This window comes from Pundamilia nyererei, unplaced genomic scaffold (genome assembly GCF_000239375.1).
Source record: "Pundamilia nyererei isolate P.nyererei 1_Seehausen unplaced genomic scaffold, PunNye1.0 scaffold01235, whole genome shotgun sequence".
Taxonomy (NCBI): Eukaryota; Metazoa; Chordata; class Actinopteri; order Cichliformes; family Cichlidae; genus Pundamilia; species Pundamilia nyererei.
The window spans coordinates 1-14,994 of record NW_005188636.1 but is presented as its reverse complement, the minus strand read 5'-3'; the positions used below and the strand labels follow the sequence as shown (position 1 = coordinate 14,994).

The 14,994-nt window shown below is 42.9% G+C and overlaps 1 protein-coding gene across 1 annotated transcript; it reads right to left on the bottom strand.

The window, feature by feature from the left end:
* Positions 1 to 4,419: 4,419 nt before the first annotated feature.
* Positions 4,420 to 11,239, bottom strand: LOC102198054 (protein NLRC3-like). Its single transcript, XM_013908111.1, has 5 exons — positions 11,176 to 11,239; positions 8,972 to 9,050; positions 8,612 to 8,816; positions 6,164 to 6,221; positions 4,420 to 6,025 (listed from the first exon to the last, which is right to left on the bottom strand). The coding sequence occupies exons 2-5, from the start codon at positions 9,047 to 9,049 to the stop codon at positions 4,420 to 4,422; spliced, it is 1,947 nt and encodes a 648-aa protein (XP_013763565.1). The 5' UTR covers position 9,050; positions 11,176 to 11,239.
* Positions 11,240 to 14,994: the final 3,755 nt, after the last annotated feature.

The following is a 14,994-nucleotide window of genomic DNA, read 5'->3' as shown; positions in this document are numbered from 1 at the left end:
CTCCTATTTCAGCTGACAAGCGAACAGTCTCTCCTTTTATGGAAATGTTTTTATATTCTGAACATGCCACTCCTACTTCCTTGAAAGCTCATTTGAAGTATAAATAAAGGATGCTCTGAAAGCCTTGGGCGGTGTTTCTGTGTCACATCTGTTGTGCACGCCAGTGCAGAGCAGATCGGACCGTGACCGCCCATGCGCATGTAAAAATAGATATCTGAGTTGTAAGTTTCTTTGCCTTCTAACAATTTCTCCTCACAGTTTCCATTCACACGGCCCCGCCTTCACGGAGGAAACGGCATCCTCGCAAGCAGCTTTCAGCCACATCTACACTTACTCCTGTGGTTGTTGAAGAATCAGGTGACTCAGGACCAGCGGCTCTGGGCGCCACAGTGAGTAAAATAGACTCTGCCAGGGTTGTAAGTTCCCTCCCTGTGAACATGAAAATAGAGACTATAGCTGCTACAGCAATTAACAATGGTGAAACTGCAAAAGGTGTAACTGAACCCCCAGTGGTGGATGGACAAGAGATTCTTGGACCACTGACAGATGAAGGCGGTCTGACTGCTAGTTCTGGGGCAGAGTTTTGCATAGTCAGCCCTGAAGTAGTTAGCTCAGAGTAAGTGGGGTCAGAAACTGTTTGCTTTACCTCCGAAAACTCAGAAAATGTTCACTCTCAGACTGGGAGCTTGGAGCTAGGGAGCTCAGATCATGCAGATCTAGATGACTTTTTGGCCCAGTCTGGCCACATGGAGAAGGAGGTTCTCCACAGGGCTTCCCCAGTGGCTGAACTGGACGCCTCAGTTGTCTCTGGACCCCTGGAAATTCTTGAGCCAGCTGTAACATTGTCATCCTCTCCACCCTTTATGATAGCCATATCACCCTCAACTCAGTCAGCTGCCCAGCCAGTCACTCAGTCAACTGCTCAGCTTATAGTTCAGCTGTCATCTGTTCCACCATCCACATCCACTACTCTGCCACCACATCCACCGCCTGCAGCTGCCGTGTCACCATCATCACTGTCGGCAGGCAAGCTCAGCGAGCGGGAGTAACGCGCACTGCCAGCAGTGGAGTTTAGCGAGCCGGAGGAGCCTGTGTTGGCTGCGGATGAGTTCAGCAAGCCAGAGGGAGAAGCACGGCTGCCACGTCTACATCCAGTGCGTCCACGTCCAGCATGGCCACCACATCTGCATCCGGCGCAGCCACATCCTGCGCGGCCAGCAAGTCGTGGATCGTGTGTTGTGCTACATTGTGGTTCACCGGAGCTGCAGCGCCGCCACCACTGGACGCATGGCCGCTCGTCGGAGGTGCAGCACCGCTGCCACTGGATCCTTGGCAGGCCACCGGAACCGTTTCGCCGCTGCTGCAGGACCCGTGGAAGGCCGCCGGAGCTGCAGCGCCGCCACTGTCACAGACCCGACTCTGGGGACTCAGGGTCCACGAGCAGCATGGACTATTATTATTATTATTATAATTATTGTTATTATTTGGTGATGTGTGTTTTCTGCACAATGCTGTGTTATCCTGTGTTCCACTCATTATATGTATAGGCAGGGTGTGGGTGTGTATATGTGTGTGTTTGTGGGTGTGGCTGTAGGATGGCGGACAGCCACCTGCAGGCCTGATGGGTGTGGCCCTGCTAGAGGACTGGCCACAACTGAAGTCCCTGCCACACACCTGCTGCTGATCAGGGCTCGTCAGGGGATCTATTTAGGAGATTGTTGGAGCTCCCACCGGTGCGGAATCATTAAGGAGGGTAAAACATGGTTGCCGTGGTGATGTGTGAAAAAGCGTGTCCATACAAGGAGATGCCCAGACAGCTGGAGAAGAAGAAACCTGAGCTGATGTGCTTGATTTCAGCTAAATAAGGAGATCTGTGGCTTTGCAGTTACCATGGTAACAGGCACTTATCGTTCAGTATTATCACCCTGAATGTTAGCTGTACTCTGTCAGATTCGTTTCTACAAGGTCACATCCTGCCCCCATAGTCCTCTGATTGGTCAGATAATTCAGCAACAACAGTAAACACAGTTCAGACTGACAGTGTGATGCTCAGTGGGACAGATACTAGACTGTGGACAAAACTGTCAAGTGCCAGAAATAAACTATTATTAGCTTTTAAAACATTTAAAATTACTGACTCATTAGCCATAGTCACTTAGAGACTGGACTGCACTATGGGGACTGGCTATGATGACAAATGAATAACCTGGACCAGTATCTGGGCAGACAGTATAGCCCTTTATCTGTTTCAGTTCAGCTGCTACAAGGAAAGATGCAGAAAATGTTTCATTATTTTATTATACATACATTTTGGATTTTTTAAGCTCTCTTTCTGTAATCTGAACAAACAGCTCTGTAAAAACCAATAAAGACATCAAACTGAAGCTTTGATTGATGGAAGTGCTGCAGACGTGAAGACGTATTCTCAAAGGATCTGATGTAATTTTAAGAAATCAGACTTTAAAAATATGTACTGTCCAAATGAAAAACAAAAAAGATGTGAACCAATATCCCTCTGCACAGGTAATGCCAATGTGTCAGCACTGGGAAGCCCACTGTGTTGGTAAGAAGAGAATTACTTGCTATAGACTTAAACTCTACACCAAAAATGCAGATAAAAGTGGCCACAATAAATATCGAAAACCAGTCAATGTGGAAAAAAGGGCTCAATGTGATCAGTGCTCACAAACTCCTCAATTCAATATTTGGATTGTAGCAAAATATGACTGATTTATTTGTGTACCTGGCACTATGATTCTATAAGTAAGGAATAAGAAGTTTGTTTTATGGTTGATACTCGGGCTTTGAATATCGTTCTGTCCTTAGAACCTATCTGTTGCCTGGCTGTCCTCACTATCAACAGCACCATTACTGTTGTCTGGAACAGTTGGGAATCAGTGACACTGTGAGGAGAACAACTAGGAGCAGCAGCAGGCCAATTGTTGGCTACACTGTCTGCTCTGGAACAAATGGCCCAAATCTAAAAAGCTTGGTTGTTCATAGAATAATATCATTCAATAATTATATGATAAGCAGTGGGAATATTTGGATCCTGACCTGAGAGTTTCCAGTGTACAATGTGGACTTTGCAATGCAGCAGACAGAAGCTTCACTCCTGAATCCTGCAGGTTATTGTTACTCAGGTCCAGCTGTTCCAGACAAGAGGACTGGGAGTTGAGAACTGAGGACAGGGCATCACAGCTTCTCTCTGAGAGGTTACAGCCACTCAGTCTGAAAAAACAAAGAAAGGAATTGATTAAATCAGTCAAATGATTAAAAAAAAAATACCAGCATGCATTACATTTAATGGTTAACTAAATAGCTTCATTAAAACACAACTGTCCTTCTATATCAGCACTTACTCGTTTTAAGCTCCACCTGCTCCACCTTCTGATTCAGAAGATATGAAAACAAACTGTAAATCTAGTGGAAACATGATTTCTGACTCGTGACTGAAAATGTAATCTTCTAAGATCCATTTGTACATTTTAAAGCCTGATACTGAAATATAGCAGTGGATAGCACAGACAGTCACATCAGCAAAGATTACAGAAGACGACTCTGTTCAGTCAATATTACACTAATGCTGTCAAGAAATGCCAAAGGTAGGTAAAAACTCTGGTTGTTGCAACCATCCAGTAAGACATGATTTGTACTGTTCTGCTGCAGTTTGTGACACCTGGTGGATGAGTTGTGAAGGATGATGAAATGTACACTTCAGTCCATGTTTTTCTTCTAAACTGGATGTAATTTTGGCAGCTGAGAGTTTTTTACGCTCTATACCAGCTAAAAATCAGAACAAAACAAATAAATAACTTTACCCACTAGGATCCTCATTATTCAAGATTGTGAAAAGATTCTCTACTCAGAGAATACTAGTGATTTTAGATGAGGGAGATGATTTGAAAGATGATGAAGGGGAAGAGTTTTCAGAACCTTAGGCCTTTTGTCTGCAGTGTATAGGACAGAGAAGACGGGAAGGGAGGGAGAAGTAAGGAGATTAGGCTGGGATGTCAGACAGGAAATGGTCTTGGGCAGACTCAAACCCAGGCGCTGGAGTCACGACTCTAACATTAAGTACACGGGTCACCTGGTCAGCTAGGTAAGCTATAGCAGCAGTGGTGGTCTATTTGGAGTGAGGGGAGACAGCAGACCAAAAACAACAAAGAAACAAAAAAAACACTGTGGACGAGCGAGGCAAACAAAGACTGATAACACAACAGCAGCAGTAACGATCATAGTTTATGGTGGATTCGGCGTCTCGAGTACACTGAGTTCTTGAGGAATCAAAGAGGTTACAGTTGTATCTGAGAAAGTCCAAGACTTTAGGATACAAATTCATACAAAGACAGAAAGCCTGGTGAAATAAATTACTGACACAGTTGGATGTTAAATGTAAAGACATAAGTACAAATGTACTTACAGAGCTTTGTTGGAGGCTTTGACCACTGGCAGCAGCCTCAGAAGAGCCTCCTCTGAAGCAGAGTATTTCTTCAGGTCAAACTCATCCAGATCTTTTTCTGATGACAGTAAGATGAAGACCAGAGCTGACCACTGAGCAGGAGACAGTTTATCTGTCGAGAGACATCCTGATCTCAGGGACTGTTGGATCTCCTCTACTAGAGAATGATCATTCAGTTCATTCAGACAGTGGAACAGATTAATGCTTTTCTCTGCAGACAGATTCTCACTGAGCTTCTTTTTGATGTACTGGACTGTTTCCTGATTGGTCTGTGAGCCACTTCCTGTCTGTGTCAGCAGACCTCGTAGGAGACTCTGATTGCTCTGCAGTGAAAGACCCAGGAGGAAGCGGAGGAACAGGTCCAGGTTTCCATTTGGACTCTGTAAGGCCTTGTACACAGCACTCTGGTAGAAGTGTTTCTCTGCAGATTCATTTGTTTCAGACTTCTTGGAGGTAGTTTGTTCTTCTTCCAGCAGATTGAGTCCAGAGTTAATGAATTCCAGATGGACATGAAAAGCAGCCAGAAACTCCTGAACACTCAGATGGATGAAGCAGAACACTTTGTCCTGGTACAGTCCTCTCTCCTCTTTAAAGATCTGTGTGAACACTCCTGAGTACACTGAGGCTGCTCTGATATCGATGCCACACTCTTTCAGGTCTGATTCATAGAAGATCAGGTTTCCTTTCTGCAGCTGAACAAAAGCCAGTTTTCCCAGAGACTCGACCATCTCCCTGCTCTCTGGACTCCAGTGTGGATCTGTCTCAGCTCCTCCATCATACTTGACCTGCTTCACTTTGGCCTGAACCACCAGGAAGTGGATGTACATCTCAGTCAGGGTCTTGGGCAGCTGTCCTCCCTCTCTAATTTCCAGCACATCCTCCAGAACTGCAGCAGTGATCCAACAGAAGACTGGGATGTGGCACATGATGTGGAGGCTTCGTGCTGTCTTGATGTGGGAGATGATCCTGCTGGCCTGCTCCTCATCTCTGAATCTCTTCCTGAAGTACTCCTCCTTCTGTGGGTCAGTAAACCCTCTGATATCTGTGACCATGGCAACACAGTAAGGAGGGATCTGATTGGCTGCTGCAGGTCGTGTGGTTATCCAGAGGCGAGCAGAGGGAAGCAGGTTCCCCCTGATGAGGTTTGTCAGCAGCACATCCACTGAGGTGGGCTTTCTAGGGTCAGTTAGGATTGTAGTTTTGTGGAAGTCCAGAGGAAGTCGACACTCATCCAGACCATCAAAGATGAACACAACCTGGAAGTCTTCAAAGCTGCAGATTCCTGCTTCTTTGGTTTCAGTAAAGAACTGATGAACAAGTTCCACCAAGCTAAACTTTTCCTCTTTCAGCACATTCAGCTCTCTGAAAGTGAATGGAAATATGAACTGGATGTCCTGGTTGGCTTTGGCTTCAGCCCAGTCCAGGACGTATTTCTGTGTTAAGACTGTTTTCCCAATGCCAGCCACTCCCTTTGTCAGCACTGTTCTGACTGGTTCATCTCTTCCAGGTGAGGCTTTAAACACGTCTTCTTGTCTGATTGTTGTTCCTGGTCTGTCTGGTTTCCTAGATAATGTTTCAATCTGTCTGACCTCATGTTCATCATTGACCTCTGCAGTCCCTCCCTCTGTGATGTAGAGCTCTGTGTAGATCTGATTCAGAAGGGTTGGGTTTCCTGCTTTAGCGATCCCCTCAAACACACACTGGAACTTCTCCTTCAATGCAGATTTAAGTTTATGATGACAAACGGCAGCTGGAAGTTCTGAATAACAATATTAAAAAAGTTTTGATGCATGCTCAATCATCCAGGTAAGTAAATCCCAAATGTTGGATTCTTTTCGTCTGGACGTTTTCAGTGGGAGAAATTTTTATTCACGCATCCAAGAGCCCACTGAATGAACAATGGCTGCGGGGTCAGTTCCTTGATCATTTATATGCAAACTGTCAAGACTATTGATGAACAGCCACTGATCAAAGACCATGAGTATCATTCACAGAGAATTGGGGATGGTGAAAGATGTACCTTGTGAAAGTTTCGGCCTGTCTCAAGAATTCAAAGCCCCCAGCATCCAACATCACCATAGAGGAGAGGAAGGCACACACATCACTTAGTAATGACAACACCATTATCATCCTTCCGGTAGACAAGGGTAGATGCACAGTTTTGCTTAATCAGAAAGATTATCATGAGAAAATTCTGTCACTCGTCAGTGACAAAAATACTTGAAACGAGACCCAGGAACTGGTTACAGGAAGAGGGTGATAGACTGTCTGAAGAGGTTAGAACAAGACAATGGTATTGACCGGACCTCATACTACATGCTATACCCAGGGGAATCTACACCAAGTCTGTATGGTTTACCGAAGACACATAAACAGGGTGCACCTCTAAGACCGATTGTCTGTATGATCAACTTGGTCGTCTATAACATCTCTAAGTTTCTGGCTTCGATCCTCAACTCGTTGGTAGGCAGCTCTGAACACCACATCCAAAACACCCTGGATTTTGTTGAGAAGGTGAGAGATGTCATTATGGAGGCAGATGAAACCATGGTCTTGTACGATGCTACATCTCTCTTCACTTGCATCCCAGTCACAGAACCATTGGAGGTAGTTCTCAAGAAATTACAGGATGACCCCAACCTCAGCAACCGGACCACTCTCGGCATCGACCAAGTGTGTTTGCTTTTGGAACTGTGTCTTCAGTTCACCTATTTCACATAAAAGGGTCAGTACTACAGGCAGAGCCATGGGTGTGCCATGGTTTCCCCAGTTTCACCCATTGTGGCCAATTTGTACATGGAAGAAGTGGAAAAGAGGGCTTTGTTATCCTACCCTGGAACACCACCAAGTCATTGGTTCAGGTATGTGAATGACAACTGGGTGAATATCAAATCTCAGGATACCACATTTCACGGACCACATTAACTCCTTGGACCGACACATCAAATTCGCCAGGGAGGATATGAAAAATGTCAGGTTAGCCCTCTCAGACTGTGAGATTTCCATGAGCAATGGGGGACATCTAAAAGCTCATGAGTAACATAAACCTACATATGTGGAGCAGTATTTATGGTTTGAGTCTCATCATCCACTGGAGCATAAACTGGGTGTCATTCGGACGCTACAACACAGAGCGAACACCATCCCCACAGATGCAGTGGCCAGGGAAGCAGAAAAACATCACATCAAGAAGGCCCTGAGTAAATGTGGTTATCCCAGCTGGACGTTTGTCAAAGCTAAGAAGGCGCCAAAAGAAAGTTCCAGCCGATCCAGGAGAGAAGGACAACCGCTGCCTAAGTGAAAACCTGCAGTGATCCCATGTGTGTCAGGAGTATCGGAGCATTTTTTCTAAACACCGGGTCTCTGTGGCTTTTAAACCCCAAAGCACGCTGAGCCAAAAATTGGTCCACCCCAAGGATCGGGTCCCCCGACACAAACAGAGTAACATAGTGTACGCTGTTACGTGCGAGGAGGATTGCCAGGATTTATACATCGGGGAAACCATACAACCTCTGGCGAAGTGGATGGCACGGCACAAAAGAGCTACCTCGTCAGGCCAGGACTCTGCAGTCTATTTACACCTACAGGCCAGTGGACACTCTTTCAATGATGATGATGTACACATCCTGGACAGGGAGGAATGCTGGTTTGAGTGGGGAGTAAAGGAGGCCATTTACGTGAAAAGGGAAAGAACATCTCTGAATTGGGGAGGGGGCCTAAGGGTACATCTGTCACCATATCACAATACTGTGATTGAAGCCATTCTGCAACTCTCTGTGAATGGTACACATGGCCATTGATCAGTGGGCTTTCATCAATGAGCTTTGATCAGTGGTTGTTGATCAATGGCCATGAGAATTTGCATATTAATGATCAAGGAAGTGATATCACAGCCCATTGTTCCTTCAGTGGTGCTAGTTTCAGTCATTATGCAAATGAAATGTCTCTCCCACTGAAAACATCCAGATGAATAGAATCAACCTTTTGGGAATAATTCAAATACAACATTAACAATCAGGTCATGCTTACAAAATGCTCTTGACAAAAAAGCCATCCTAAAACTGACTGAACACATGTTGGCCTTTCTCTAAAGATATTAATAAATGTTATATTAATCACCAGCAGCTTAAATCTTTAGTTAAATCTTACTTCTCTGCAGACGTTCAGCAAGCTCCTCCTGCTTCATTCTCCTCATGAAGTTCAATGTGATCTTCAACAATGCCTCTCTGCTGCTCCTCCTGTTCATATCATCCTCCCTCTGACTCTCTAAGCATTCTGGGTAATCTGGACTCAGAACCTTATGGATCTTCTTCAGCTCGTTCTTCACAAAAGTGATGATGTTGTCCTCCAGCAGCTGGAACAGAATACTTTATGAATGAGCCAATCAGACTGAAATTATGGAGCCAAACATCAGATCCATGTTGGACACACTGACAATCCACTGGTTTACAAAGAGCAGCATGGAGATGACTGTGAAGAGAACAAAGTAGTTGTTGTACATGTACAGACCATAAATATGGAGTCCAGGTGTGTTTGATGCTGCTGGGCAGACTGACCACTAGAAACCTCTGAGCTTTGCTGGTCCATTCTGTGTAGGAATCATGGAGAATGAGATCAAGTACAGGATAAAGATCCAGTAGTTTCTGCTCAAATATTTTCATCTGAATCCACTTTGTTAAGTTTTAAACTTTCAGATTGTGAAAAATTTGAGCACTTTATTCTGCTTGTATCTGCATTACTGTTGGACTTTTAGCTGTGTGATGGTCCTGCTCTTCACTCTTTCTAGCAGCTTCTTTCCTGTAAAGGTAATTTTGTAGTTGCAGTGAAATCTAAAACAACAGTATGAAATTTTTCTGGAGTTTAAATAGTCACAGAGTCCTATTTCGGGACTGAACTATTTCTGATCTAAACCAACATTTACATGGAAAAGCTCCAAATGTGTGTTAGTGTCAACAGTTCAGTGAGCAGAAGATCAACTGTTCTCCAGAAGGCACAAAGTGTTCTCCATCTATAAGATACAAATATGAAACGTTTCCTACAGAATCTGCAACAACTTTAAACAGTTGTGTACCTGCTGATCAATCCTACATCACTGAGTGAATCTGACCTCAGTTTTTCACACAGAGCAGCTTCAGCTCTGGGTGTTGTTGGTGGACACACAGTTCAGGAACTTCTACAATAGTTCTGCTGGTTTAAGATCCAGAGTTTGAGTTTGTTTGGTGCTTCTAAAACATATTATTATTATTCTTAGACTGTCCTTTGGAAGAACGACTTGTTTTCTTTGTGTCACAGTCTGACTTTCTCCTCAGACTAAGCGATGCTACAAGAGGAGCTGCAGTAGGAGGATTTGGAGCTGAGTTAATAACGCTAAATAAAATATGAGGTAGATAGATAGTAGTCATAAACCAGAAGAGTAGATGAAACAAAGTGACCATGAACAGAACAGGTAACAGCTGACAGGAAGCCACACACACAGGCGCCATCTTGACACAACCCTACGACAGGCAGCCTGGAGCTGAGCCAGCATCCACACCACTGTGGTTCAGTGTTGTCCTGATGGAGGCTTCATTAACATCAGCCAGTATGATCCAGGCTTTAGCTGCTGGGTCTCTTTGTGACCTCTCAGACTGTTTAACAGATCAGACACAAAGACATGAGAATCAGAGACAGAGCAGCTCTGTTTTGGTTCCTGTGCCTTCGTGTTTAGTTCCTCTTGTTTCTGTGTTCGCTCCATCTCACCAGTCAATCATGTCTTCATGTCATTGTCAAGTCTGCATCTTTGTGTCTGTTCCCTTTGATAGTCCCTTGCCTAGTGTTCAGTGTGTTCAGTTTTCTTCCTCCCTGTCTTGTGTGTGCGATTACTCGCAGCTGTGTTCCCCTCCTGTGTCTCATCCCCTCGTTATACTTTGTGTATTTAAGTACTGTGTTTTCCTCTGCTTGTTGTCACATCGCCCCCTATATGATGTGTGTTTTCTCTGTGCTCCTCGGTTCCCAGGTTATTTCAGGGTCTGTTTCTAGTTTTTCACTTCTTAGTTCTTTGTTTCTAGTGTCAGTTTTAGCTCATTGCATGAGCCTAGATGAGGTCTGTGGAGTTTATATGATTAACATAATTTGGGTTAATCATTCAAATTATAAAGTTATGACTCACTGACTTAGAGTTGTATTATATCGGAAGGAATATTTAAAAATGGACATCTTAAGAATAATGGAATAAGCTCATATTTTATTTCTTGTACTTAAAATGTGTGCTTTTACTTTGATAGTCTGGCAGAGACAGGAAGTGAGGAGAGTGGAGCCACACAGGTTTTTGACCTCTCCATCTCTCTGCATCCGTTTGAACTGTAAGTCTTTGACAATTGTGGATTCAGTTATCCTGAACCAATCTTTGGACATTTGTAAATACATATTTTAAAACTCTATCAAAGACTCCTGATGTGGATGTTTGGAGAAGGAAAAGAGGGACAAAGTGGAGCGTTGAACTGAGGCTTCATTCACTGCAAACCTACAGTTATGTTTTCTTATTTCTAGTGTTCACAGCTGAAATAAAGCTGCCTCTTTGACTTCATCCTGTTGTGTTTGGGTCCTGCCTGCCACACAGAGCTACAGGACAAAGTCTAATATTTTTATCTGTTTGTTTTCTTTCTAATGAATATTTGGTCATATTTATCCAGGAAAACACAAACATGTAAAGGAGCTCATCACAGTTCTCTGACCTCGCTGGTCTGGGTTCATCACTGAAGTCTGGAGGTGGACTTTTGGACCGGTCACTCCTCACAGACAGACAGCTGGATCCTGCAGTCTGTGACCGCTGATATCTGAAGACACAAACATGATAAAGTCATCGAAGCAGCTGTGATCACACAGACTGCAGATAATGCAGCTGTTTCCTGTCAGGAACAGTCCTATTAGATTAGAATTAAGCTTTTACAGAAAAACAAATGTCCCTGAATGCAACAGTGAGAAACAGTCTTCCTCTGTGGCTGTGATAGCTGCCGTTAGGAGTGTTCATGTGTTTGCAGTTAGACGAGGAGATGTTACCATCATGGAGATGTTAACAAGTTCTGCAGCATCACGTGGCACAAGCACTTTGTGTTCCTGTCATCTGCAAGCAACAGGAAGTTCTTTAATAAAGGCGGGATGGAGATGTGACTGTGATGGTTCTCCTTCATCCAGCTGTTACACACATCTGGGCTCACACGACGAGTCTTTGTCTAAGAAAGCAGCTGCTCTCTGAACACTTTTCTGAAGAGGAGCTGCACAAACCTTAGTTTGATTTCTAAAGCAGCGTATCATCCTGACAGAGCACAGCTGGCATGCTAGGATCCAGATGTGTGAGGTCTAAATTTACACCTGTGATTAAAATAAATAGTTAAAAACAGACAATTCTGTCCAAATGTCTTAAACCAGATAAACTGACAGTTACACCTGAGCCTGTGTGTCCTTTGAGACACTGCTCTCCTACAGAGATTCATTTTAGAAACCAGGAAACATCAAAATCATTTAAATCAGACACCTAACTGACATCAGTTCATGTTACTAACAGTTTACCTGTCTGCAGCAGACAGCTTGTATCCCTTAAAAAGACTGAAGCGTCCAGCAGACCAGTCACTCTGTAAGGACACAAAGCCGGGTGGAGGTCCAGGTGGGTTCCTATGAATAATGATGGAGCAGTGATCTGAGTGCTGAGCTGTGACACGGAGAAGAGTGACGGACAGTTAGAGATGGTCATCTCACCTCTGAGCTTTGGTCTGGCTCTCATGTTCCCCACACAGAGTGGGTTTAGAGGGAGGGACTCCCTCCTCTCTGTCCTCACACTGATCCATGCTGCTCAATTCACATCAGCTCACACACACTTTCTACCTTCACCTGCAGAGGAAACACAAATCATTCATGTGCACATCAACTGAAATCCTCCTTTCCATCATGTGTGCTGTCCAAATATCAGCTGCTTCTTTCCTGCTTCATCTCAGTGTCAGCTGAATGCAGTCAGACAGCAGTGTGAGGCAGAGGAAGCTGCCATCAGCTGCTCTACTATCAGTCCACTAGATGGAGCCATGAAGCACACACGATGCATTCACTGACACACACTGATTCACTGTGACAGGAAGCTTTAGTCAGTTCAACACATGGGAACAACATTTCAAACATTTCAGCTGATCCATGATTCAAAGAGGATCAGCAGAGTTAAAAGCTTCACACTAATTATTCCTGTTTGCAGAGAACTGCACACACACTGATTTGCTGGCAATGACCAACTGTGTACAAACTGATTTCTGTGTCTCACTTCAGACTGGTTGTGTAGGTGTGTGTGTGTGTGTAGGTGTAACCTTTATGTGTTCACTCCAAAAATATGCTGTCTGACCGCTCAGACTGAATCAAAGTAAAGTTCACATGCTGATGTGAACTTTGAGTCGATACTCAAGACAAGTGATTCATTACACTTTACTTGTCTTATAAAAATGCAGTATGTTATTTGCACTAATTAATTAATACATCTGTTATATTACATTTATAGACCTCAGAGCCCTGAAGTCTATCAACCAACTATTCTTACATATTTATCTTTAATTGTGGTTTATGAATTCCAGTTATTTCTTTAAACCTGGTTGTTGGACTGAGTCAGTGCTTTTCCGATGGATGCTACACTAACACTAGAACATGTTCAGTAGCTCTGGGGAACACAGTTTAACATCAGCAGCAGATTTTAGAATTTTGTGTGTTTGATGTTGACGTGCGTGTTAAGAAACTCTGAAGTGTTATTTCAGTTAACCTGTGTTAAATCTGAGTTAAGCCTTCAGATGAAAACTACTGTACATGATCTGTTTTTTTAATCTAAGATTTGAGCCTCACATGTTTCTGGTCCTGGAATTTTAAACAGCAAAGCAAAACTGCCACAATCTGCAGAGTATAAAGATGTTTGAAGATGAGGAATCACATGCAGATATTAGAGCTGAAAACATAAAGAGAACTGGTTATTGATGGAAACTCAATAAAGCAGAACGCAAGAAGCTCTCTCCTTTGTCTTAAATCATGTTCAATGGTTTTTGTGTTGTTGTTTTTTATGATGTTAAGTGTTTTCAGCCAACGAAACATTTTTCCATAAAAGTTAAAACCAGAAAAACTAGAAACTCATATGCTTCGCATAGTTTCTGTTTATGACACACCTGATCTATGTGAAGCATCAGGTGCTTCACAACACTAACACACATCTAGAGTTTGTTTGATTTACACTCTAATTCATGTCAGACTTCATATTCATTTCATGTTAAAAAAAGTTTCACTTCACATTCTGCTCCAAAAGTTCCTAAAGACAAACTGTTAAAGGAGGAAACAAAGCACACTTACAGTTTCTTCAAACACACGAACAACAAGCTCCACTCCACACCTGGACAATAACCATTGACACACAGGTGAGCTGCTTCTTGGAAGGAGGTGGGACTCCACCTGAAGCAGGACAGGTGGGAGGAGGAAGGAGGCAGATTTTCCCAAGAGTTTTATTTGTTGCAGAGTTAATCAGGTTGGCTGAGATTAAAGTTAAGCTTCATAACTGAAACCCAGCAGCTGTCTGTACTAAGTTTTGAATGGCTACTAAAAAAATAAATTTAAGTGTTTTTTAACATCAGACCTGTTTGTTGTTGTTGTTGTTGTTTTTTTATTATTCAATAAGCAGCGTAGCTGTATATTATTTTTGTTAAGAGACATGGAGCTTACATTTCTGTCAAGTAGTGATTGTTCTTAACTGTATGAAGCATAATAGACATTATGAAACAGATGATACACAACAGAGAATTCTGCCAAAGTGCTTAAAATACTTAATTACACTTAGTACTTAAATTATCGTTTTGTTTCTTAAAGAAATCTACTACATCATGTGTAATTTCCAGGCAGCAAAACTGAGGAGCTGAGATGTCATCAAGTACGCTGCGGTTCCAATTGTAAAATAATCGTGCCACGTTCTCGGGAAGAATGAACACCCCCGTGAACTTATGAAGTACAGACTTGCGTACTTGAGTGTTGAGAAACAGCCATGATCCTGGAGGACTCCACAGGAAGGCTTGTTTCAGTTTGTATTTTAGTTTTTGAAGACATTTTTAGTGCATATGTCAAAAGCTTAGGAGTCTGTCATGCAAAGATAAAGAGTCGTTTGTCTAAAAACCCCTCACGTTTTGTTTTTTTCTTTTTTCCCCTTTCTTTCTTTTTAACCAGACTAACAAGCACTAAAACTGAGGATATTTCTTCTATAATTTTAGTATAGTTAGTCAAGTTCACTGAATCATTTCATTTAGTTTTAACTCTTTTTAAAGGTCTAGTTTTTATTTTAATTATACTTACTGAAGAAAAAAAAATACTGTTTCAGATCTAGTTTTAGCTTTGTGATTAGTTTTATAATAACCTGTGTGTTGACAACTGTGTGTTTAGTAACACTACTTTAAGTTGGGACAGAGCCAACAGTTTGCAATGCAGCATTTTTAATCAGTTGCCAACATGTTTAATCTAAGATATCTAAGATATTCTAATATCTTATACTGTGT